Below are 27550 nucleotides of genomic sequence, written 5' to 3'. Positions count from 1 at the left end.
TTAAGTTCCAACTCCACCTCTGTCAGATGTTATATGGTTTTTTATACGGTGAGCAGGTGTTTTATTAGACGGCTGTGTTAAATGATTGTGATTTTATCTCTGTATATTTTATCTACTGTTGTGATGATGATGATGATGATGATGATGATGATGATGATGATGATACCAGAGAAGACCCAGGACCCATGCTCTATACAAAGCTTTCTTTCTAGCATTGTTTTAATGATTCTGTGCAACTCTAAGCCACTTTCAATTGATAAAAATGATATAAATCTTTCAAGTAAATAATAATTTCAAATCCAAAACTTTATTAGAAATCTCTCAGAAAATGCAATAAGGATGCATGTGCATGATAAAGAATTAACAAACAATGAAAGCTTTACAGATACTGAATCATTCAGGATGTCAATGAGTGAACAGCATAATATAAAAGACAAATACACTCATGAGTACTGTGTTACAAGTACAGGTTACAGTTCTTTTAAGTAATGCAGCAGAGGTTCCAAAGGCATGTCTTGACCCGGACGGGAATGTTGAAAGGCTTTATCAATTTTCAGTGGACTGAGGCTCAGATCATAAATTTGGTTGTAGTTATGGATCAAGCGTTTGGCTTTTTCCCTGTTCAACTTTCCTGTATATAATTACAAAAGCAAACAAGGTTTGTGAACTGGCACCTCCCCCCAATACCTAGCCCATTTGAACAAAGACATATTTAAATAATGAGCAAATGCTCCTCCAGGAACCACAAAGGCCCTTGTGAAGGTGCTTCCCCCCCCCCCCCCAAGAAGAAATATCGATTTATATTCTTGAGACACCAGTAATTGGCTGTGGCTTAACTTTTGCCTCAGTGAATCACAGATAAATGTGATGTTAGAGATACAAGCCAAAAACAAAATGCAAAATTAATCTCAAGACCTGCCCCCGCCACCAAATATTCATCCATGGGAATTCTTGCCTGTGTTTTTGACATCAGACAAATAAAGAGCTTTCTCCAGTTTTCTGAACCGGTCTATCCAGGCATCGTGTTCCTCAGAATCACTAGAATCAAGTGCACCAGACTTTTCTTGCTTCCAAGACTTAGCTGTCAGAAGGTTATGCTCTCCTTTATCCATCTGCAAATAATTAAATAAAATCTCAGATTCCAAAGTTTAGCATCACTTCACTTTCCGTTCGAGGGTGGGGGTCAGTGGGGACTGGGAGCTGGAATCACAATAGCTTCAGTGTAATCTTCAGATTGTTTTAGCCAGGGCTGACAAATGAACAGCTTACAGTCTTGCCCATGAACTTGGCCTCTATGACAGAAACTCTTGTGGTAGTTTAAACATTTGGGCTCAATTGGCAGCCTGAACGGTGCTGGACAAGTTTGCTTTCAAATCTGATTTTTTTCTTCAAAGAAAGACCAACTCCAATAATGTTTTAAGGGACAAGTCTGTATGGTTATTTTCATTACTTTTTGATTATGCATCTTGTTATTTTCATTGGCTTCAGTCTGTCTCATTTTCATCACTGTCAGTGATGAATATTTTGCTTCTTTTGTGTTGTTTAAAACATTTTATACACACACTCAATTTATACAAGCTTTATATGCACATATCTTTTTATGCAATTTATGCACAATTTCTGCAGTTCCTAGTCCTATTATGTTGCTTATTAGATGAATCATCCTATTTATTGAACCGATTTATATTGTGTAATCTACCTTGATTCTCAGTGAGAAAGGTGAACTATAAGTATTGTAAATAAATTTATATGCAAACAATGCACAAATAATATTGGGAAATATACATTTTATTATAAAAAATAGGCATAAAGAAAGAAAAAACTGGGGGGCGGGGCGGGGTGGGGCGGATTCATATCCCATAAAGGAGAAGTAAAATAGAAAACTGATATTCAGGCTGAACTAGCAATCTTGTGAAATTCAATATCATGTCTAATTATTTTACATAGTTTAGGTAGAAAAGGATGAGTGTGCTAAGCATTTTTCAGAGACAGTGATAAAAAGTTTTAATACTTAAGCTTTAAGTACAAGCTCCTAAGCAAGTAAAACCACTTGGGTAGAGTTATTTCCCCCCCTTTTGTCTGCTCCAAATGCAGTCTGTGCAGGTAGAGAAGTAAAAAAAGTGGGGAGGGGGAATAATGCCACCCAGTGCCATATCTCCTCAGGAAAGCAGCACAGAAGGGAAGGCAAGGGCCCCTCCCCCTCCACATAGCAGTTCCAGCTCAATTGGGCTCTCGTTTATTTTTAAACTGACAGTCCCCACAGCTAATCTGTGGCTGCAGGGACAGAGAGTTGAATCTGGGTTCCCTGGACTCAAGTCTTTAAAAAAAAGTGATTTCTGGTTCGGCTCTCAGATTCTCTTAATAATAGTGAATCAGTCAAAATGGGCTTTGAAAGTACCTGAAGGTCATCTTTGTTTTTTTCCTTTCTTCCTCCTAAAATAAAAAATACTTATGAGAAATTGTTTTATGCAGTTTAAAAAGGAGGATTCTCATTTGCCTGGAATAGGGTTCTCTCAGATATGTATAAGGATGTGAATTTCTGAAGAAGCAGATGATAGTGCAACTAATTCTTAATATGTTCAACCTTGATTTAATTTTCAATTTGCTTTAGCGTTTCAGCAAAATGCCACACTCCTTTGAATGGTACATAAAACCATCTTTTAGATCTGTAGAATATTCTCATACAGAAGCGGGCTTTTGTGGACATGTCCCAGACCAGAGAACTGAAGAACCATGAGCAAAATGGATGCGGTGTGCATGCATATGGCCTTAATCAGAAAACCAGGATCCTCCACAGAGGCTCAAAAACAGGCCCAATCTGCACTGAAATGGGCCTGTTTTGGGCGATGTGGAGCGCAGGAGCGCAGGGGTCTGGAATCCCTATTGCCCCCCTAGTTGGAATGAAGAGACAGACACAGGTGTTGGATCTAAGGGCCACTTTTATTAAATTAACCTCAATGACAACATTAACCATAACTGCGGCAAGGGTAAAGCGGTACAGGCCAAGCCATGGGGTCCTACTTAGACCTCCGCCTTGACCTGTCTGGGCGAGCCCCGAAACCCCCGGTGCGAGCCCTCCATGTGGATGGCTAGGAGACCCGGCAGGCCAGGCAAATGGGTTCCCCCCTTTCAAGCTCCTAAGCCTCAGCTGTACAGCAGTGAGGGAAGGACTTGCACGTGGGGTTCCCCCAGGCAGTCTGCCCACGCACGCTGGCAGCCGTCACAAGCAGTACCAGCCACTTCTAGCAGACCCCTCTTCCCTACCAATAGGGAAATGCCAAGGGTGCTCACCGGCCCGCTGCTTTTAACCAAACTCTATCCCGCCAGTGACATCACTAACAGGCACCACCGCACACCAATTTCCACCACTCAAGTCAAGGTGCAAGGTAGGCGAAAAAACCCCAATCCCATGTCCAATTGAGGATAGGGGAAAAAAATTCCTACCTGGCTCTGAATACAGCAACCGGCTAATCCTGCACCAAAACAGAGTGAGGAGGGTGGGCTGAGCATTGTTTGCAACTGCGCCTGGTGAGCGGAGCCGCCCAAAGAGGCAGTTGGCTCCACCCACCTGTGCAAAATCCCCGGATGCCCGGGAAAGCTGCGTTGCCCTTCCTCCTTCCAGGAGGGCAATGTACGGCCCCCTCCGCTAGCAGCTGAAGCTGCCTGGAGGGAAGGCCGAATTGTATACTGACATATCTGAAAATCAGGTAAATATTTATTTTTCCTTATTTCTATATCTTTCAAATGTGATGTGTGGTGTAGATTCCCCTAGAAAGCATGTTATTGTAGCAGAGATGCAGCTGGATGAATTGGTTTAGGAGAGAGTGCACAGAGAAAGCAATAATACAAACTTGTTCTTAGGAACAAGTTTCAAGGCAGGATATGCAGGATACTGTATTAAAAAGTATAAGGTCCTGGCGCTGGGCAAAGAGCAAGTATTATCTCTGATAGCAGGGGTGATTCTGGGGTAGGGTTGCCTACTCTGAGTTCCTGGAGATTTGGAGCCTGTGGAGCATGGAGTTTGGGGAGGGGAAGGACCTCAGTGGCTCGTAACACCCTAGAATCCACCCTCTAAAGCAACCATTTTCTCCAGGGGAACTGATCTCTGTAGTCTGGAGAACAGTTGTAATTCTGGGAGATTGCCATACCCCACTTGGAGGTTGGCAATTATATTTTGGTCCTCTGGGCAAAAATCAAGGAAGGGTAAACCCACATCCCCAGGGCCCAGGCCATGGAGACAGGAAATTACTTTAGAGTTGCTAGGTCCCCTTACCCTACTGGCAGGAGGGGGAGCTTGTACTAGGGTTGCCAGCCTCCAGGTAGTAGCTGGAGATCTCCTGGAATTACAACTGGTCTCCAGGCCACAGATATCAGTTCACCTGGAGAAAATGGCTACTTTGGTGGGGGAGGGGGTTGGACTCTATGGAATTATGCCATGCCAAGGTCTTTTCCCTCCCCAAATCCCACTTTCTCCAGGTTTCACCCCCCCCCCCCCGATCTCCAGGAATTAGCCAACTTGGAGCTGGCAACCCTAGCCAGTACTCAATGATTTGAAGAAATTTGGACGTGCACAAAGCATGGGTGTGTTCCCAGCAGGGTGTGATGACATCACTTCTGGCAGTGATATCGACTTGGCCATGGGAATGCTCCAAATCGGCCTCAAGCAAAGCATGGGAGCATTCCTGTGGCCAGTGCGATGATATCATTCCTGGAAGTGATATCATTGAGTCCTACTGAAAGTGAACTGGCTGTGGCCTTGCCTGGGAGGTATTTTGTCTTCCGGCCCATTGTACTCATACATTCAAGATATTTAAAGACACTAAAGCAGAATTAAATCTATCAGGACAAACAAGGCCTCAAACCTCTTAACAAGGCTTTTTTCTCCTTCTCTGTTTTGAAATGCGCAGCAGTCCCATTGTCACAGACCTCTGACTTGTTTGCTGCTACAGCAGCAGTAGCAGCTGGCACACAGTGTTAAGATGGCTGCTGTGGCTGGCAACTGGCAGGCATCACGGGGAGGTACATTGGGGGGTGCCACTAGCAAAATTGCATTATGTCACTGTGGGGAAAACCCAGAAGTGAAGTTACGTCTCTCAAACTGTCACTGAAAAGTATGGTTTTCTACAGAGGCATTATGTCACTTCTAGGTTTTCCCCAGAAGTGACTTAATGTTATCACATTGATGGTAATTTTTTAACTTAATTTTTCTTGTGCAGGCCACTGGAGCAGCTGTGAGCAATGGGAACAGGGGGTGGGGGGGGGCAAGTTCCTGGAATAGTCTGTTTGCTATGTATGGTTTGATTTAATTAAAAATGAAATGATGTTGCTTACTTCTGTAAACAAGCATGGAAGGATCTATCCCATCCTGAACTTCCTTCAGAAATTCCACAAATGTTTTCCATCTGCAAGAAGAAACTGCTCAAAATTAAATGCAGCATTTGAAAACAGACTGGGCAATTTCATGAGATTCTGCATAATTTTCCATATTACAGCTATATTTACATTAATGCAAAAAAAAAATAAACACATTAAAAGAAATGCCCCATTTCCTTGTTTTTTGTTTTGTTTTAAAAGCTAGTTATCTTCTCTTTACTTTGTTTGGTCCTTATATTCTCTTGTACTCCTTTCTCACAATTTATTTTTCCTTATTGTGTTTCTTCATGTTTTTTTATAATCAACGTAGCTTTTTCTCATGTACTTTCATCAGTCCTTCATTTACTTCTACAAGCTACCATTAGTTCTCTTAATTCAGGTTTTCATTCTACTCTTTATTATACCAATCTCATCTCTATTTTTGCTCTTATATTCCCTGCTTAATTGATTTCTGTTAATAAATCCGCTCTTTTCACAATCCCTTTAATTCTCCCATATTCTTGGTCTTTTCTTCTTACTGAAACTTGAATCCATCTTACAGTTCTTTCTTTTGGTTCCTCTTTGTTTCTCCATATTTCATGCTCTATTGGTTACAATGGTAGAGATGGTGTATTTCTTCTGTTGCTATTTCTGATATGCATTTGGACATTACCTAATCAAAACTCAAACTAAAAAAACCTTCAAATTATTAATATAATTATTTGTAAGCAACCCAAACTTAAAAATTAATAATTAATAATATTTTAAAAACTTTGAATCTAGCCTTGTTTCAGTGCCAGGTTATCTGTCTTGGAATTTTCATATATGGGAAAGCGAGACTGACTCTGCATATATGTAACTGATAGAATTATTTACTGATTAGCATTTCTGCAGATTTTGCCACTAAAAAGGATGTGCTGATAGACCTGTATTTTTCAAGTGCTCAGTTGACACCAGTCATATTATTGGCCCTCCTGTTTGGATAGGCTTTGATTCTACGAAATAGGTGATTTCTTATCAGCTGCCAGTGTCCTCTGGTGTTGAAGCTGCTAGGCACAGGAGCAAATGTTTTGTTCACATACACTAGCATACTGGCAATGCTGCAGATTGGAGACAAACATAGGCTAATGCTATTCTTTCCCACCTCTCTAAAATATGCAGCCCTGCCACTATAGTGGACAGATAATTGCTTGCTTGCACTATCAAACTGGAGAGAAATATAGAGGCAAACACTGCTCTTGCTCCCCTCTCTCTTCAATGTGAAACAGAATTTATCCTCCCAGTAATTTATGTTCAAGAAAGCAAGCAAGAAAAAAGGGGAGCTTATCATGATGAGGGCATCTATCTGTAGACCTTTTAGATATCAAGCTGACCTGTGATTCACCTTTTCGAATTCAGCCCTGGGAAAATGAGGAGAGAGCAATGATCAGTACACCAATTGCTATGATACCGCTCTGGAATGCTTGTTATAAACTAACATCCTGGAATAGATAAAGATATGGTGTTCTAGCCTTTTGGTACCATCATAAAACGAGAGGCATGAGAGGCATGACCAATGCGACAAAGGGCTAGTTAGCCATGAATTTGGGGAGAGCCTTGTTGTAAAGGAGAGAAATTCTTCCCCCTCCCAGGAAAAGAGGGCATGAGAAGGTTCTGTAGCCTTTTTTGTGTGTGGTTCACTGGGATGGAGAAGGGAAGATGCTAGGCTCTATGTTTGTCTCTATCCTCTATCCCCCTACGGGACAAACACCTATCCCTGTAGGGGATGTTTTAGGTACTATGTGGGTAACTCTCAAGGGATAGTTGGAGATTAGACTTTGTTTGCTTTTTCTTTCCTTTATTAGCTGTAAACTCTAATCACAAGAGTTGGAAGGGGCAATACAGACCTTCTACTCCGACCCCCTGCCCAATGTAGGATGAACCTAAAGAATTCCTGACAAATATTCATCCAGCCTCTTCTTGAAAACTGCCAGTGAAGGGGAGCTTACCACCTTCCTAGGCAGCTGATTCCACTTTTGAAATATTCTGACCATGAACAAGTTTATCCTAATATCCAGCCGGTACCTTTCTGCATGTAATTTAAACCCATTGCTTCGAGTCCTATCCTCTGCTGCCAACTGGAACAGCTCCTTGCTCTCCTCCAAATGACAGCCTTTCAAATATTTAAAGAGAGCAATCATGTCCCTCCTCGACCTCCTCTTCTCCAAACTAAACATTCCCAAGGCCCTCAGCCTTTCCTTGTAGGGCTCAGTCTCCACACCCCTGATCATTCTTGTTGCTCTCTTCTGCACCCTCTCAATTTTATCCACATCCTTTTTGAAGTGAGGCTGCCTCCAGAACTGCACTCAGTACTCCAGGTGCAGCCTGACCAAGGCAGTATAGAGAAAGACTATAACCTCCTACGATTTTGATGCAATGGCCCTTTTGATACAACCCAAGACTGAGTTTGCCTTTTTTACCACCACATCACACTGACTGCTCATATTTAGTTTACAGTCTACTCTTACTCCAAGATCTCTTTTGCATACACGACTACCCAGAAGTGTATCCCCCATCCTGTATTTGTGCTTCACATTTTTGTGGCCCAGATGTAATACTGTGCAGCACTTATCTATGTTGAATTGCATCCTGTTCACAACCACCCACTTCTCCAGAGTATTCAGGTCTTGCTGAATTTTCACTCTATCTTCTTGGGTGTTTGCCACTCCTCCCAATTTGGCATCATCAGCAAATTTAATGAGTAGCCCATGTACCCCTTCATCCAGATCATTGATAAAAATATTGAAAAGTATCAGGCCCAAAATTGAGCCCTGTGGCACCCCACTGGACACCTCCCTCCAATCTGATGAAACACCATTGACCACCACTTTTTGGGTGTGGTCCTCTAACCAGTTCCCTATCCACCAAACTGTCCTATAGTCCAGCTCGCAGTCTTCCAGTTTGCCCATTAGAATATCAAAAGTTTTACTGAAATCCAGGTAAATCACGTCGACAGAGTTCCCACGATCCAGTAAGCTCGTCATTCGATCAAAGAAGGAAACCAGGTTGGTCTGGCAAGATCTGTTGGGGACAAAACTATGTTGACTTCCCCGGATCACTAAGTGGTCCTTCAGATGCTTACAGATCAATCCCTTTAAAATCTGCTCTAATATCTTCCCAGCAGCAGAAGTCAGACTGACCAGCCTGTAGTTTCCCGGGTCATCCTTCCCTTTCTTAAAGATTGGGATAACATTAGCTTTTCTCCAATCTTGTGTCACATCCAGAGTCCTCCAGGAGGCCTTGAAGATGATGGACAGAGGCTCTTCAAGTGCTCTAGAAAGTTCTTTGAGCACTCTTGGTTCCACATCATCAGACCCAGGGGATTTATATTCATCCAGTAGAGCCAGATGCCTCTCCACAACCTCTCTGTCTATGTCAACTAGCCTCCCAGATGTCCTGTCATGTCTACTAGGGGTGTGCGCTTTGGGTTCCCGGTTCAGAAAAAAAAATCGAACTGGTCCTGATTAGTAAAGATTTGGTATTTCCAAATCGGGGCCAGTATGATGGCCCCGACTCAGAAATACCGAATCAAAGCTCCCTAAAGTGATTTGGGTTGCTTTGGGAAGCTTCGGGCCTTTTTAAAGGGCTCCCTCCCACCACCACCCCACTTACCTAGGACATACTGGCGGCGGTGGAAGCGGTGGCATGGGCAGCAGAGGTGCTGGCTGTGGCCTTCCCTGCCCCCTGATGGCCACTGCAGAGGACCCAGTGGTGGTGCAAGTGGCGGAGGTGTCGGCTGTGGCCTTCCCTGCCACCCCACTGGCCATCATGGAGGCCAAAGCGGCGGTGCAGGTGGAAGAGGCACCGGCTGTGGCCTTCCCTGCTGCCCTGCTTGCTGCTGCAGAGGCTGAAGTGGTGGCGCGGGTGGTGGAGGCAGTGACTGTGGCCTTTCCTGCCGCCCTGCTGGCTGCTGCGGCAGTGGAGGCACCTGCTCTGGTCTTCGGGATAGGTAAGTGGGGTGGGTGTTGGGGGAAGAGGGGCTCAAGGGGGAGGTGGGAATCTCACTTCAGTATGCTCCGATTCATTATGAAGCATACTGAAGCGATTCCAATAACCTGCACTCGAAACGGCTTGCCACTTCAGGTTTTGGGTTATTTCTAATCCTTTTCCCGTGTCGGATAAACTGGAAGCAGGAAAACTGAATATTTCCCTGGTGCACACCCCTTGTGTCTACTATCATCTCTAGATGGGCTCGAGTTCTTCAAGGAGAAAACAGAGGAAAAAAAGTCATTAAGTCTGTCTGCTTTTTCTCTATCTTCTATCAGAATTTCTCCTTCCACACCCAACAGTGGTCCAATTGCCTCTTTTACCTTGCCTTTGCTTCTCATAGAATCATAGAATCATAGAGTTGGAAGGGGCCATACAGACCATCTAGTCCAACCCCCTGCCCAGTGGGGGGGGGGGGTTGGACTAGATGGGGGTGGGGTTGGACTTCTCACATATCTGTAGAAGTTTTTCTTATTGTAGCGAGCCTCCCTGGCCGTACCCAGCCCATACTGAACTTTGGCTTCTCTGATGGCTGATCTGCAGTACCTCGTAACTCTCATATATTCCTCTTTAGAGGTCTGCCCTTCTCTCAATTTCCTGAACATTTCCTTTTTCTCCTTTAGTGTATTCTGGAGCTCTCTGTTCATCCACATCAGTTTCTTGGAGCCCTTACCATGTTTCTGTCTTGCTGGAATAGTGAGGGCTTGATCTTGCAAAAGCTCATGTTCGAGAAGAACCCACTCTTCACTCGCTCCTTTCCCTTCCAGCACATTCCCCCACGGAATGACTCTAATCAAGCCTCTGAGTTCATTGAAGTCAGCTCTACAAATATCTAACTTACGAGTCTGGCTATGAACTTCCTTGGCCCCCCCACAGCAATTGGAATTCAAGGAGGACATAGTCACTTCACCCGAAGGTCCCCACCACCTTCACCCCATCTACCAATTCTTCCCTGTTGGTTAATATTAAGTCCAGTATAGCTGAGCCCCTTGTAGCTTCCTCCACCATTTGAAAAAGGAAGTTATCAGCCAGGGAGGACAGGAAGTTGCATGAGTCTTGTCGCTTTGCTGAGCTTGTCTCCCAGCACACATTGGGGAAGTTGAAGTTGCCCATAATTATAACATTCTGATGTCTGGATACTCTACCAGTCTGTTCAAGGAGGGCTGCATCCATTTCCTCTCCCTGGTCAGGTGGTCTGTAGCAGACTCCAACAACAATACCCTTTGTCCTTCCTCCCCTTATTTCCACCCATATACCTTCCACTGGGCTATCAACCACATTCTCCAGAACTTGCTGACAATCAGGCCGTCTCCTCACATACAATGCCACTCTGCCTCCTCTTCTACCCTTCTGGTTTTTCTTGAACAACTCGTACCCATCCACTACCACATTCCAGTCATGGGAATCATCCCACCAAGTCCCCATAATTCCTACTATATCATAGCCCTCTGTTTACAAGCAAAGCTCATGCTCTTCCTTCTTATTACCCATACTTGGGGCATTGGCATATAGGCATTTGTAGCCTCTTACCTTTGTTTGATCTGTCCTACCCAGGTGGGCCCCTGCTGTTATCACTTCTTCATTGAAATCCCCATGTTGATCGTCCCCTTCCCCTTGTGGCATCCGTTTAAAGCTCTCCTGATGAAGCTCTCCAGGTTCTTTCCAAATATTTTCTTCCCTGACCTTGAGAGGTGAAGTCCATCATGTGCTAGAAGGCCTTCTCTAAGAAAACTTATCCCGTGGTCCCAGAACCCAAAGCACTTCTGCCGGTAACACCACCTCAGCCAAAGGGTCTGCTCCCTTTGCATTCCTCTTCCTTTGACAGGAAGGATAGAAGAGAATACCACCTGTGCCCCCACTGTCTTCAACTGCCTTCCAAGAGCTTCATAGTCCTCTTTAATCCTTGTGATGGTATTCTTGGCCATGTCATTCGTTCCCAAACTCCCTTGATACTGTATTTTATACTCTGTATTTTATTCTGCTATAGTACAATAAAGAGCTTTCTTTGGTTAAATGAAGCTCTGTCCTTGCCTCACTTATGAGACTTATGCTCTGCCATTTGCTAGAACTGTACACACACAGAGGCTGTTTCCGCATGTCCTTAAAGGGATGGCCCACTCACCAAACATGGGCAGCTTTTCCACTTCACTCCAGACGTATGCATTTTCAAAATGGTTGCAGGCTGTTTGGCTTCTGTTTTTTCTGTGCCTACCTTTTCTGGTACTGTGGGAAAGTGCTGTTCCAGAAAAGGTGTAAAAAACAGAATCCAAATAGCACCTGGTGTGGGCTTTCGGGGACCACAGATCTCTTTGTCAGATGCATCTGGCAGGGAGAGCTGTGGTTGTCGAAGGCTCATACTGCATTGGAATTGGATGGTCTAGCTGTTTGGCTGCTACAAACTAACAGGGAAACTCCTTTGAAGCCTACTGATCCACACACCAAAAGGAGATGTTTACATATACTAGCAAAGGAATGTTTTGGTTGCACCCTCCGCCCCTAATTGCCTCTTCTCTCTCCTCCTCTTCTCCTCCCTCCTCTTCTATATTTGACCAGTCTCTGTATCATGCATCTGACAAAGAGAACTTGATTCTCGAAAGCTTATGCTACAATAAAATTTAGTTAGTCTTAAAGGTGCTACTGGACTCTTTTTGATTCAAATAGCTGGCAACCATTTTGAAAATGTAGATGTCTGAAGTGGAAAAGCTGCCCATATTCAGTGCTTGGGCCATCCTTTTAAGGATGTGAGGAAATGGCCAGAGGCTCATGAGCTTCCTAAACAGCTGGTTTCAGTTGGTGTGGCAGCCTACCAGAGGACCAAAGGGTTGGAAGGGAATGAGAAGCCCTCACCAGTCATAAAGGGGTGTGTATCAAATTGACTAATGGTAACAATGATTTTAAAAAAAACAGTCAGAAGTATCTTATTTTGGTGTAAGGAAAATCAAAGGACATGGTATCCCTCTTCCAATTGGTTCTCCATTTATCTTTGTTCTACTCTTTCTTTGGCAGCTTAAAGAAAGGCCTTTACTTTCTGAAGTGGAATTAATCTCACTTGACTGCAATCATTCAAGGTGGTTTATTGATCTTAAGCACATTTAATCACAAAATGGCTCAGAGGAGCTAGATTCTTACTAATTACTAAGGAGTTAAATTCACAGTGGGAGTGCAGATACTTAACTATACTAATTATGTTGGCATATGTGCAGACACCTTGATTTTATTCTCTTTATATTGGATTTTTAAAAAAAACCTTTCAATCATTTAAGGATAGCTAAGCTTTGCTAAATATGGATGTTATTTGGATGGCTTTAGGGAAGTCAGCATGCATTCACAACTTTAAATTAGAATATATATATATATAATACGTTACATTATATCAATATATCTAATTCTCAGCATGGCTTCATCTGTGGATTCTTAAATCCACAGATTGGAGCTGTGGACAGACAAGACAGATCTTATTTCAAACCTGAGAAAAACCCAAGGGTTGCATTAAAACGTGGTATCTAAAAATAAGTAATCAGGAAGTCTCCCCCCCCCCCAAGGATCCTGTAGCTTTAAGAAACAAATGTCCTCAGTGGCCATTACTTGGCAACTATAGCAGTACTGCCAGGCTTCAAGCTTTGGTTTCTATCAGTAAAAGGTTGGGAGAGGTGTGCAGGGCCCTTTCCAGGGCTTTTTTGGTCTATGAAGGAAGACTGATTGCAGCCAGGCCTGCCAGCAACCACCTGGTGACTTGATACTATACAAACTGCAGATCTTATCTAAACTCAGCTTTTTGCTACTGTTCAACAGCACTAAAGCCAGTGTGATTAGAGTTTCAGACTGGGGGGCAGATAAAGGTAGGTTGGATGATGGGTAGGAAGGAGACAAGGAAACAGGAAAAGGGGAGAGGCTAATGGGTCTTTTAGGAAAGGGAAAGAGAAAGTATTGGAGAAGAGGAAAATGAGATGCCCCCATAAGTCCTTGAAGATGGCCAGCTTATAATAGATAATACAGAGCTAATTGAACATCAATGTAGTGTAATAACCAGGATTCAAAAACATCTTCTCTGGAGAGTTCTGGAATATAGATTAAGCACTTGGGAAAGGCACAGGGATAATAATTAAGTTCATCTGAGGTCATCCCTCTTCACTGCCAAGGGAAACTAATACACAGCATTATGCTGGAGGTCCATGACCCAACAGCTGAAAGGGGCAGGAAGGGGCTCACTGAATAGCAAGGAGTAGAGGGAGAGCTCAGTACCTTGTTTGGAATATTATGTGCAGTTCTGGTCACCAAAAGAACATTGCGTAGCTGGAAAAAGTAGGGGACATGATAGAAGTTTATAAAATTATGCACAGGTAGAGAGTGTGTTCAGAACTTTCTCTCTCTCTCCTCAGATACTAGAAATTGGGGCATCCAATAAAGCTGTTGAGCAGTTGATTCAGAATGATCAAAAGGAAATACCTTTTTGCTCAATAAGTGAGTAATTTAAAAAAGTGATTTTTTTTGCTTGATGAGTTGCCAAAAGATGTAGTGATGTCCATAGGTATAAATGGTTTTAAAAGGGGATTAGACAAATTCATGGAAGACACCTCTCTGAGTGTCTGCTAGCCATGGTGACTGAAGGGAACCTCCATATTTAGAGGCAGTAAATCTCCGAATACTAGTGCCTGGAGACTTCAGGGGAAGGTCTCAGCCTCCACGGCCTGTTGTTGGCCCTCCAGAGTGACTGGCCAGTAGGGTTCTTCTTAGGTTCTCATTGGTACAGGAAAGCATGAATGATCTGGGGGAAGAATCAATCAGTTGTTCTCTACTCCGCAGGCAGGATCATGCCTCTTCTTATAGTATTACAGTATAATAAGCTGTAGGGAAGGCAGTAGCCCACCTTTTCCATATCCATTAAAACTCACCGTATTCTGCCCCTTCTTCCAATGTCATAGGTGCTAACCAAAGCTTCCAGAATCCCAGGAGGCAGAGTTAGTTTATGCTTTTTGCAAATCAGCCTTGTCTGAAAATAAAATAAAATTGGCTGTTGAATGTTTGTATTAATTATTGTAATAATTATTGTAATGAATTCTTGCAAATGCTAAAGCAATCAAGGTACTTTAGAGTTTGAAATAATGACTAAAGAGATTCAATACAAAAGGAAAGGGATGAGAAGGAAAAGAAAAGCAATTCATGGGAAGCCAGGTTTATTGTGAATTAGAGAAGTGTTCATCAGTTTGACCAGCTGTATGATTGTCAGTGGGCATATGCTTCTGAAATACTAAGTACCTAACCCCCAAAGTCCGGCCATTTAGATATCTTCCAGTCAACTATGATTTGTTGCCATGCAGACATGCTGGACACATTTTTGTTAGATTAGCAAGATGCCTGTCACTAGTATAATTTTGGATATTTTTCATACAAGTTAATGGTCCATGAGGAAAATAAAAAAGCTCTAGTTGACACTCTGTCAGGTGAGAGCTAAACCCATCCATGACAACAATATGATGGGGAGTGAAAACTGGGAAGCAAGAGAAGGGCAGGCACAAGGCCCCATTCTCTTGCTCTTCAGGATTCTTGTAATTCTTTCCAACATGTTCATGCCTGTTATAGGAGAACAGTGTCAGGATGGTGCAAAAGGAACCCGACCAAACTACATGAACTGGCATTTACGTGTATGACACTCTGTTTGTCAAACTAACAAACAACCCTGACTCTGCCTGTTATGTTTCAACTATGTATCAACTGAGATTAACCCAAATATTACTTTAAGATTAATTGTTGACTCCACTTATCCCTCCTTGCCAATTTCATTTTTTAAAAAAATGTCTTGTCAAAATTATCAGCAATGCATTATATATAGCTATTTTATAGTGATTTGGCTTTTTAAACATTTAGTATCATTAAAAACACTCATACAGTTTGGTGTAGTTAAGAGCACGGGACTAATCTGGAGAACTGGGTTTGATTTCCCACTCCTCCGCTTGAAGCCAGTGGGATGACCTTGGGTCAGTCACAGCTTCTAGGAGCTCTCTCAGCCCCACTCACCTCACAGGTTTTGTTGTGGGGATAATAATAACATACTTTGTAAACCGCTCTGAGTGGACGTTAAGTTGTCCTGAAGGGCAGTATATAAATCGAATGTTGTTATTGTTGTTATTATGTTCATATCCCTAAAGATTAGCTGCCCAGAACTCATACCTTTCCTTACTCAATTATTTCTTTGGGACATACGACATGCAGTGAAAAAGGAATTTAACTGCAAAACAAATTGAAATCATCATTTTGTGTCATTACATTATTATGTTGTAAGAGAGACCTCCCCCTGAATAACAGCTATAGTGAGATGTGCATCTATTTACCTCAGACTGTGAAAAAAGACCTGAGCAACTTTCGTCTTGTTGCAGAAAACTCAGACTTAGTTTTCCTAGGTCAAGTTCTTCCTTCTGCTCCTTCAGTATTTGCTTTAAGACCTGGAATACATATTCTGGAGTCCAAGAACTAATGAAACAGTAATGTATTTGATGAAGAGGCAATTTAAAAGATCTCATTGTACTATTGTTATTATAGACATATGTTTCATTCACTACTGCATACTGCATAATAGCTACTGCCAGCACTGGTGCCCCATCCCTGAGCCATGGAAAGGAGTGAAGAATCTTTGCTGGGATGCAGAGAGAAATTACTGCCCACCCTCCCTGAGGTCAGCAATGGAGCATGGCGGTGCCTTTCCTCCTTGCTCCCTGTGGCAGAGCAGGAAGCTGCTGCCCTCCTCCTAACTCCCACTCCCAAGGCAAGGCATGGTGAGCCATGGTGGAGGGAAGGAAGAAGAGAGCTCAGCCCACACTGCCCAATGGAGGAAGGGATGGAGGGTGCTAGCTCAAGGCTATTTTAGACAAAGTAGAGCATAATGCTTGTTTTGATAAACCTGCACATGTTAACTGATTCTGCATCAATTATTTCTCTGTTTCTGGGGATGACTGGACTGGTTGGCATGACATTTAAATTAAGTAATAGTTTTTCTTACTTGGATTCAAATTCAGACCCAGCCTTTCTAGCCTCAGCTAAGGGCCAGACTAGATATGCAGGTTTTTTAAAGAGTTGGGTCCAGGTTCCCTGAACCCAATTCTGGTTCCCCACGGTTACACAGAAGCTGCAGAAAAATACTGTTTAAAGTAGAGGGGAGCCTGTTTGGGCTCAGAACACTGCCATGGTGGATGTGCAAATGTTGAAATGTTTCAATGTTTTTCCATGTTGAAACAGTACTGGAGGGAATTTCCCCCCACATTTGCTGCTCCATGTTTTTGCACATGGATCAGAGAATGATGCCCCCAGTGCTGTTTCAGAGTAGGAAAACAGCTTGGGGTAGGAAGAGGGAGGCAGCAGCCCTGTCTCTCCCCCACCCATGGCAGTCTTTGAACCTGTATTTAAAAAGAACCCCCTCCATCACTGAGTGACCTTGCATTGCTACCCTTCTGCTCCTTTCAACATGCAGGGTATGTGGCACCCTTGATATCTATAGGGCCTAGGAAGACCATGGGAAGAAAAAACATCTCTGGTGACCCAGAAGGTGGGGTTCTGTGATCCATCTGAAGATCATGAACCATGGGTTGAAAAACACTAGTAAAGACAATCAGGGCACACCTAGATTGTACCTGAAATCAAGATCACATTTTTGCTCTAAAGTGTAAACACAATCCTCCCTTTCCCTTGCTATGCAAATCACACAAGTCCTTATCCATGTGTATATTGCTGATAAAAGCATCTGTTTTACCTTCTTGCCATTCTTCTGGAGGGCTGTCTGATTATTTTATTTTTTAAAAAGCACAGCAAGGGTCCTATGCATTTGAAAATTTCTTAAGAATATACTTTGGGATGCCATTTTAACTGTGAGAGTAAAAATCAGAAAATAGATAGTATTCTTCTGTTCACAACTTCTTCCTCATCTGATAGGGATGCTCTGGTACAAGATCGGAGGAAGTGTGCATACAGATGTTTTCAGTAGTGTTTGGGCTATATATATTAAGAGAAACTCAGGCTCTAGGGATGCCAAATCAACACATATTATGCAAAAAAAATGAAGTGAATGCATATATCATCTTGCCAGTATTGCTTTGCCAAGGTTAATTAGAGGAAGTCTGCAATAATCTGTACTGATGCATCCTTACAATATGCAGTGTAGGTGTTCACAGACTCAAAACATGTTTCATTAGTAGGGAGTTAGGGTGGCTGCAAGAGAAAATGTGTTCTTAAGTGCTGTGTAAAATGGTTGGTAACGTCATAAATGAGCCAGTTTTTCATTTGGAACTCATCAAAGCGGCTTATAATGACAGAACCTATTAGATCTTAACCAGATGGAAGCTAAAGGGAGAGGATTTTGTTTCCAGAAACATTGCTCATTTATTGATTATAATGAGTATATTGAACATTAAAATAGAACCTTTCGCTGTGATTCTTTGAATTTTGACTCTTCTCTGCAAGGACTTGTGAATGTTGCATTTTACTTGCTGCCACTAGTGTTAAACAATGGACCAGTTTTTCGTAATTCACCTAAAAGACAGACAAAGAGGTTTAAATTCAAGAGGTAATTTAAAGTAGGGTTCTAATACTTTTTTAAAAAAATGTGAAATGTTGAGTAAATAGTGGTATTATTTGAATTCATTGAAACTACTTGTGAGAAATTTGTTAATAAACAGAAAATACTGTATTGTCTATTCTTTGCCAGCCTTTAAACCAAAGAATCTGGAATATGTCAATTTATAAAGGAGATATCAGCTGAACAAATTTAAACTGATTTAATAGTTATTCCCTCATACAATTGGGGAACTACAGTTGTATGAGGGAAGGTACTATAGATTGCTACAAACAACTTCTATGTACTCACAGCAAATTAGAATGTCCACAATTCCTAAAGGTGAAGCCAGGGCAGTTAAACTGGAAAAACAAATACAAGTCTGTAGTGTGTGTTTGTGTGTGTGTAGATGAGAATTTGAGATAGATTTTTCAGTGTTGCTGCTGCATTTCCCTAACAACTAAAACAAGTCAGTAACGTTTATACTTGTATAGTTGATTAGCAGTGCAATCTTAAGCAGCGTTACTCCAGTCTAAGCCCATTGATTTAAATGGGCTTAGACTGGAGTAACTCTGCTTAACATTACTCAGTAAATCTTTTTCCAAGATTTGGACAAAAAGGCCTGCCTTATTCTGAAAGTTAAGAGTCCCATTCTCCCACAATATTAGCTATCAGGCCAAAGACAAGTCTTAACAATAACTATTTCCCTTATAATTGTGTTTGTCCATTGGGTTAAAATTAATGGTTGCCTCCAGTTTGAAATGTTGTATTAACATACCAGTTCTTGTTCATTTGCAGTGGCAAATGTCTTGAAAAGGAGTTTGACTGTTGGTAATTGCAGAGGGATTTCATGCTTTAGAAGAAGGTGACTCAGCTGTGTCTGAGGAAGCAGCCCTGAAACTCTGGGATCCAAAACCTTACAGGCTTCCTGTAGTTCTTCTAGTGTAGTCAGCCTCAAAGAATATGGTCCCAGTTCCTTTCTGAGGAATGTCAGAAGAGAATCATTTTCTTCATATGTCTCAATTGGTTTGTGAATGGCGTCCTAAGGAAGACAATTTTTTGAAATATATAAGGAAAAGTTGTGATTTAGGCATTTGGATTAATATGAACTGCTTTTTGTGGCAAATTTATGAAGAAAATAGAAAAGCAGTGCAGAACAATTAAATTTCAAGGTACATAGAGCCTGGGGAGATTACTGATAGAGGAATAACACACAAACTCATAACATTTTTCTGTAGTCAATAGGTAATTAAGTGCCATCCCCTGTTTCTATACTCACAATCATTAGTTGAGACTTGAATCCTCACTTCCCTCATAAAATACATCAATATGGCTGGAAAACCATTTTTTTTACCCACCCTGATTGTATGAAAGCAGTGCTACCATCAAGACTGGACTTTGGGGAGGATATCTCACAGGCATGACAGGGGGAGGGGAGGAAGTGTCCATCACAAGCTATAGATTCACATTTAAAGTTTATATTACAATGTAAACGGGACCCCGATAAGATCAATAAGTTCAGAGTCTAAAATGACTTAATGACACTACTATATGAAAGGCTGTTTAAAGTGGATGAAGGGGTTACTCTTTACCCTTGATGAATAAACATGCCTAGACATTACTAAACTAAGTCACGTTTGTTTGGATGTAAATCTCCTGCATTTTAACAGAAAATTTTCTCATAAATGTCTTCTTGGAGCAATATCTTTAACATTTTGTGAATGGTTTTAGCCTGGTTTTCCTTTCAGTATATAATTGCCAACTACAAGTTTGGAAATTCCTGGAGAATTAGGGATGGAGCTTGGGGTAGATGGAGTTTGAGGAGGAGAGGGAACTCAGCAGGGATGTGATGCCATAGAGTCCACCCTCCAAAGCTGCCATTTTCTCCAGGGAACTGATCTTTGTAGTTTAGAGATCAGTTATAATTTCAGGAGATCTCCGGGCCCCACTTCAAACTGGCAACCCTAATTCATAAAACATTCCAGTATTGAAGAAAAAATCTAATGAGCACACCCAAACAATGTAGATTGCAAACCACTTCAAGTGTGGATTTTAATAATCCCAATGCCTTACCTGTTGGCTTTCATGTTGCCTTAAAGTCTGGTCTCCAATAGATGGCCTTTGAAGGGTGTGCATGTAGGACGAAGACTTATCCCCACAGGGAACAGAGACACAATGTGTATTTGGAAGCTTTAAGCCCTTTGTTAACAAACACAAAATGAGAAGGAATGCAATCAAAGAAAAACAAACTCTCCTACTCTAAAATAAATACTGGCACTAAAAAGTTTGAATAAGACTAAACAAAAATACAGAAAATGTATCAAATGGAAAATATTATGAGTTGGATCCTACTAGCATTTCAACTGGTGCAAGATAGAGGAGGTGATCTCACACAATTCCTCCTCTCGCTGTACCCTCCATCCTGTGTGGCTTTTCATCTATGACATTATAGAATCACTGGCATGGCTATTTGGGGGTTTGGAATAGCTCTCTCTTCCCTTTTCTGCCAGAGAAAAAGTTGGTAAGATCCAGCCTCACATTCTTTACAAGGAAATAGGCACTACGCTTAAACTAGGAAGGCTTTGAGTCAAACTATTCTTAAGCCATGAAGATCACCTCAAGGAGATCTTAGATAACCTACCTCACTGTCTCTTTAACTGATCTCACAAGTATTGTGAGGATAAAAATGGGAACACTCACACATACTATTTGAAGTCACTTTGGGGAAGATATGTAACAAATACATAGGATGATGATTTACTTCAGTGACTTACCTTTTTATATCTGCATGTGACCTCCCAATGTAAGGTTCTTCTAACATACTGTCTTATACTAAGTAAAATGCCAATAAAGTCCAATACATTTGAGTTGCTTTCTCTCTTCTTCTTATAGGTGCTCCATGGAGGAACTCTCATGTGCCCGTCCACAAACAAAGGTTTGTAGCAAGTTTTTAAACAATAGAATTTATGATAATGATGATGTCTCTTCTCTTCCAGATAGGTAGGATCAAACTGTCAGGGGGCATAAGGACACCCCCATAAGAGAGTGGGTAATCCCTATACCTCCTGGTGTGGCTTTCCCTCCATTTGATTAACACATTACGTCCTGGGGGCGCCTCTCTTTTGTTTCTTTGGGCTTCTCTAGCAGCTCCAGCCAAGCCCAGGTTTCTCATTGTTTTCTAAGGCAATTCCAAAGCTACTATTACCCTAATGAGTGTGCTATGCTTAGGATTGCAACTAGCTCCTGATACACATTTTCTTGGAGATAATCTCCATTGAAGTCAATGGTGTTTACTCACGTAAATCATCAGTACTGCCTTAATGGGGGGAAGGGAAGAAGTGTTCTTTATTCCTGGTGACATGCATGCATTAGAAATTAAAGTAAGCAGAAACCTTCTTCCCATCTTCACTTGTCTACATGGTCTGTAACTCTGATGGGTGGAGGTTTTAAAAGGCAAAGTTTCAGCCCGTCAGAAACTGGAGACTGTCTGGCAACAGCATCTACAGATGTTTTTCCGCAGACGTGGGGGAAAGGATTCCCATGAATATATATCTATATCATCTATATCTATATCTATATCTATAGTGAATTAAAGAGGGAACATTCCAGGGGCTCTGTTGAAACTAAGGTTGGTAGTTCTGTATAATTAAAATATGAACACTATCAATCTCTGTGTTCTTGCAAACAGATGACTTCAGAGGAATAAGGTTGACTTTTCTCCATAATAAAATGACTCTTCAAAGCTGAGCCACAACCGGCTATTGCTAGAAAAGTCTACATAGGAAAGAATCTAAATAGCATAGATTCAGTGTAGGAAAAGAGTCTATATAGCATAGATTCAGGAAATGAATTCCTCTGTCTCCTACTTCAAGCAAAAGTACATGTCCTGGCAGGCAGCCCAAGCAACAGATTTGAACCTGGGAATTTTGTCTAGTCAGGTAGGTGATTTTGAGTCTGGCAGGGACTTGTGTAGCAGTGAGGGGAATTCATGGCTCTTATGTTGGATAAATTGTACATTTCCCAAATGCTGTGTCCTAATTTCAATGTTATTTTGTCTTAAAGCAGCCACAAGGTAGGGAAGGGCCATATGTAGACATGGGCATGAACCGCATTACGAACCAAAAAAACCCATGAACTGCTTGATCGTCTGTTCGTGAACCGGCGGTTTGTGAGGGTCCATGGCCAACGAACCAGCATTTGTTGGAAGCCCGGTTCATTGCATTCGCCCGCGGTTCATGAAGCCAGACAGTCAGGCACCATCAATCAATTCCCTTGGAAACGGAGCTGGAGGAATGCCTGAACTCTGTCTGCACTCCTTCTGTCACCCTGGAAACCTGAATTGAAGCCCAGCTTACCTTGATCTGCAGGTCTTCCTTCCAACCATGGAGCTGCAAATTGGTTACAATTAGTTACATGGGAGAAGACACCCGGGGGGAGGGAGGGGGAAGGGGGGTGTTCTGTAACCATGGGCAATCCAATCTCATCCCTGCAAACCCAGATAGGCAGTTCTGACGGCCAACCCCTTGTACACTGGGCCAACGTCAACTGGTGGATCTAATTGTATCAAATGGGAGTTTCCTGGGGGCCTCGGATTGGAGAGGGTATAACTCCAAGATCCCTATTGCAATCTTGACCAAACTTGGATGCTGGCTGGAGGAGAGCCTGCTAAACACTCCCTGTGAATATGGGCTCTCTAAGTCCAATGGGGGCTGTTCTGAGCCCCACAAACCATGAACCTTGAATCGGTTCGTCAGCAGGAAAAGTTCATTTCGGTTCCTTAGTTCGGGTTCGGCGGTGGCACCGAACCACGAACCACTGGTTCGTTAAATTTTTTTGGTTCGTGCCCATGTCTAGCCATATGGATTGTGAATCCTGCAAACAAGCACACAATTATAGAGAAAAATATAAACAGTAGAATTAAGAGTTTAAGAAATGCTCTGTGACTGTGTCTATGTTAAACTTGAAAGTGAGATTTCATGCTAAGTAGTAAGTAATCCCCCTTTTCATGATATAGATGATGGAAAAGTGACTTTAACAAACACCAAGTAAAAAAGCTAAATTTTGTGAAAAGAGGTTCATAAAGACAATGCTATTTTTTCCCTACCATATATACAGTACTTAAAAAAAACCCTCTTGTGTATAATCTCTGTAATGGGGAGTCATGTTACATTACGGTTGTTTTCCTTTCAGTTAAATATGATAACACGGTACATGTTAACAGGAAATATTGCTGTGAGGAACTGAAAAGGTATGAAAATCAAGAAAAAAGAATTTTCTATCCTCCTAAATAATTTGTTATCTGCAAACTTTGCTGCCTTACTGGTTCACCTGATACCAGACCATTTACAAAAAAAGAATTTTTTTGCAATCAATTAATTGTATACCCTTAAAGGCTTTAGTGGAATTAAAAAAAATTCAGCCAAACAGTTGTAGCAACTTACTTTGGTATCCATAAATTGGCCATTGTGTGTTTTTGCTTGTTGAGACTTGTGTTCTTCCTTTTCACCTTTGTGCTTTTGTTCGTCATTTAGCCCTTGACAGGGAGGCTTATTGAGACCTGGAGGGTTTCCATGTTTCTGTCTTGTATGATCTGGTGATAATGTTCTGAACACGGATTGAGTTTCAGCTTTAATACCATCTTTTGCTTTGCTGTCAGAAACAAGTGTGCATTGTAATGATTGATATCTAGACAATAGAGCTATCCCGGACTTTTTTTCTGGGTAAAGAGGTGGTGGAACTCAGTGGTAGAACTCAGGACCATGCAATGACATCACTTTGGGTCAGCTGGAACAAGGGGAAGGAATTTTTTAAAATTTAAATCGCCCTCAGTGAAAATGGTCACATAACTGGTGGCCCCATCCCCTGATCTCCAGACAGAGGGGAGTTTAGATGGCCCTCTGCGCTGTGGTGCGGAAGGCAATCTAAACTCCCCTCTGTCCGGAGATCAGGGGGTGGGGCCACCGGCCACGTGACCATTTTCAAGAGGTACCAGAACTCCGTTCCACCACGTTCCTGCTGAAAAAAAGCCCTGGATCTATCACATCCATTTACATTACAGAGCAACGCAGAAAACACTTGCTTAGAAGTTTCTTCACTGGGAAGAAATGCAGTAGTTTTATCCCTGATGTATTATGAAGGAACAATTGGGATTATATGTGCAGTCACTTTTGTGGAACTCACTTTTTGTGGAAAATAATAATCTAAAACACATTCTTGCATAGGTCAATTTTGCCTGTTCAGTTCTCATATTGTTGCATTTTTTCATGACCATCTGCACCCTATTTGCTGCCATGAGTAGTCACTCCAGCTATTATGTGGCTTTTCCATGGCTTTCCTGGGAGCACTTACACCGCCCCCCCCCCTGCTTTTTAAAATCTGTTTTCCAGTCGGCTGTTTCCCCATGCACACTCTTTATTTCATCTTTTAGTATTCCATCTTCTTTCATCCCCCCACCCTCTGCCAGCCCACTTCATTGTGATTGCCACTGTTGTCTATCCAGCTACTCCCTCTCCCTCCTTTTCTTCCCTCTCCCTCCCCTCTTTCCTCTTTAACTCGTTTTTTAAAATTTAAAATTTTAAATCCAGCATTGGATCAATATATCAATGGTTTGAAAGTGAGCTGGAGGAGAGCAATTCCTCATTGCTTTTTTATTGCAGCTGTTACTGATGCTGTTATTTGTGCTGATGTTTGAGGAAGCTGCCTGAGGCACTTTGCAAGCTGCATGGAGGAATTTTTAAAAAGAGCCTGGCTTGTCCACCCCCTCCCCCTTGCAACCTTGAAGGGTCCATACTTTGAGAGCAATTTCTGCTCATCTATAATGTTTGTGTTTAAAACCATTGATGGATCAATTTCATGTTTTAAAAAATGAATGATGCTAAAGCTTGTCTGTGGGCAAGGAGAGGCTGTGGGGGGGGGGGGCTCTAGAAATTCTGGCTTTGGTCCCTTCTCCTCTTTTCAATGATTCTCCTCCCCCCATGCCTATTAGGATCAACAAAGGGAGGTGTGGAGAGGGAGAAACCCAGGCAATTGGTTGATCCAGCATTCCAGCAATGCATCAATTCACTGCATGTGCAAAAAAAAAAAAAAGATGACACATTTTGACACTGTGCAGACTAAAAGACCGATCAAACACGAGAAGTACAAAACAGCCCAGACAAGCTAATCCCATGCCTTTCGGCTTGACTTCCAGGATAGTGAGAAATTGTCTCTGGTGCAGAAGTGGCTTAAGAATGATAACAGAAAGTGTTTTTACATCCAAAACAAGTGCAGAATTCTTTTGAAAATTCAGTCAATAGCCTGGGCAAAAACCAATTGTCTTCACCTAGTACCCAAAACAGGATAGATGTCAGGTGAATATGTGCAGGTGAGACAATGTTGTATAGTGGTTAGAGTGCCAGACTAGGATTTGGTATTCTAAATCCCCACTTTTCCATGGAAAATTGACTGCTGGGTGACCTTGGGCCAGTTACACATTCTCAGCCTAACCTACCTCACAGGGCTGTTGAGACAATAAAATGGAAAATGGGAGAACGGTAAAAGAGTTTTTGAACCCCATCTGGGGAGAAAGGCAGAGAATAAATGAAGTAAAAGAAAAGTAATAAACAGGGCACCACCACAGAAAAGGTCTGGCATTGTTTGGAGTAGTACTTTCTTATAAAATAATCCTATTAATGGGAGGTAAAGGATATTCTTCCATATATCATACTTACCTATCAGGTTTTTCTACAAGATATCTAACATATTTGCTCCCAATGATCTTTATGACAGTCTCATAATTTGCATTCATTCCATAAGGGATGTTTTTGATTGAAGCCATTGGCCTTTCTACAGAGGGTCACTTTCCTGTAATTTCAAAAGGCATGCATTTAGATATTCCTTAGAAAGGAATTTCTGTCTCTTTCTTTTGAAAAACAGAACTGAAAATAGGCAATGGTTCTAAGATATTTTAGGACAGGAATCTGATGCATGTTGTTAGGTCCTTAGTTTAAATTAAGTGCCCAACAACATGCACTGTAAAGAAGGAAGCTCATGTTAATAAGGAGCAAATATGAAAAATGCAGTCACATATACTCAGCTTAATTTAGGCTGGAGATGAAGATTTTTGTCCTTTTTTAGTATCCATGTGTTGTTGAAAGCCACACCTATTTTGGTCCACCTAAAGGGCCACCTAACAGTAAGGTTCATATGGATCTCATCTGGGGAACAAATCATTCCGTTTCAGAGGTAAGAGCCAGTTGTATCTGTTATTATTTGGGATCAGTTCAAGTTCAAAAGACATAGCAAATGTTCTGTTTCTGCATCCTCATCTGCTACTAAGGAATTCATTTTAGAGATCTGAATTAGATGTTCTGAGCAGCTACACTGCACTAAAATATAGGAAAGATTATTCATACCTGTTGCTTAGGTATAAGTACTGTAGGCTTAAATTTTCACACTAGTTTCTATCAAGTACTTCTTTAATGTTTTTTTTTTTTTTTACAGATAGAAAATCTAATGCCTCTTTACTACATTCTCTGGAACAGCAATGCCTGAAACTCATAATGTACAATTTTTAAGTAATTTGGGCCAAATGGAGTCTTTGTTGGGGAAATCATCAAAGATACAAATGCCCAAATGAGAATTGCCTTGCAGGCCTTGCACCAACTGGACTCTGCTGAAAAACTAAGAAGCCAAGCTATTAGCTATAGAACCCTCAGTCTGATTCTGAAACACTGTTAAAAATCCAGGGGAAAAATAGATTCTTCAGGATTGCTTTTGGATCAGTGCAAGAAGTATGATATGCAGCTACTGGTCCTGTTGGATAGTTCTCTAGGCTGGCGAAGGACCATTGCTGGCTAAGTACTTCTACAGTGAGATCATCATTTTGCATTACTCAATGTGCCTTCCTTGAACCATCTGAAACTTGTTAAAAATTGTTACAGTACTCAAGAACACAGTCAGCAAAAATATCATTTAAAACCATTATTTTCTACATTCTTATAAAGGACTGGGAGCACCCACCTCTCTTGAGTACTTTGTGCTGATTTGCCTTTCTCTAAATGTAGAGGCAAAAGGTATCCAGCTATAATTGCAGGCACATCAGGACGAGCGAACAGCTTTTCATACTCCACTGGGATAACAAATCTTCTGTTACTAAGGACGCGGTGCTGTTGCTAAGCTGGGCAGAGCTTGTCACTCCACAGTTGAAGCCAGCAGGAGGCATGTGTTAGCTTCAAAATGATCAGGCAGGAAGACTGTTTGCCTGGTATATGTGATTCCAAATACTCAGTGATAGTGTGGATTTGTCTAGTCCACCAAGCTGGAGACAACTTTCAGATGTTTCAGTACAACTACGAGACTGGACATTTAGAACATACAAAAGAATATACAGTTTAATTTTCCAGATATATATATATAGACAGAGGTAAACTAATCAAATATGTCAACTAGCAAAAAAAAAAAGATTTCTGTAGAAAATGACAAAATCGACTTCAGGGTCTAAGCCTACTATTTCAAACCACAAATTTCAGGCCATTAACAAAGCACGATAATGACAAAGAGTTGGGTCACAGAATGGAATCTGTCATAAGGGAACATCATTTACTACTTGAAGATCTATAATGATGGCTTAATGAAATTGAATTTAACAAGGAC

General features: G+C 41.7%; 1 protein-coding gene across 2 annotated transcripts; it reads right to left on the bottom strand.

The window, feature by feature from the left end:
- Nucleotides 1-288: 288 nt before the first annotated feature.
- C5H1orf87 (chromosome 5 C1orf87 homolog) lies at nt 289-27100 on the bottom strand. Of its 2 annotated transcripts, none has more exons than XM_054981812.1 (12): nt 26918-27100; nt 25627-25759; nt 23359-23521; nt 19991-20116; nt 18696-18959; nt 17786-17895; nt 15708-15846; nt 14271-14368; nt 5332-5402; nt 2399-2433; nt 956-1112; nt 289-631 (listed from the first exon to the last, which is right to left on the bottom strand). In XM_054981812.1, exons 2-12 carry the CDS (start codon nt 25731-25733, stop codon nt 471-473), a joined length of 1431 nt encoding a protein of 476 aa, XP_054837787.1. In that variant the 5' UTR covers nt 25734-25759; nt 26918-27100; the 3' UTR covers nt 289-470. The 2 variants fall into 2 exon arrangements, with proteins under 2 accessions (XP_054837787.1, XP_054837786.1); XM_054981811.1 differs by having other exon boundaries at nt 23359-23566; nt 26918-27099.
- Between the last annotated feature and the right edge of the window lie 450 nt (nt 27101-27550).

Source organism: Eublepharis macularius, chromosome 5, assembly GCF_028583425.1.
Source record: "Eublepharis macularius isolate TG4126 chromosome 5, MPM_Emac_v1.0, whole genome shotgun sequence".
Lineage (NCBI taxonomy): Eukaryota > Metazoa > Chordata > Lepidosauria > Squamata > Eublepharidae > Eublepharis > Eublepharis macularius.
The sequence above is the reverse complement of the archived record's forward strand: the minus strand, read 5'-3'. Positions and strand labels throughout refer to the sequence as shown.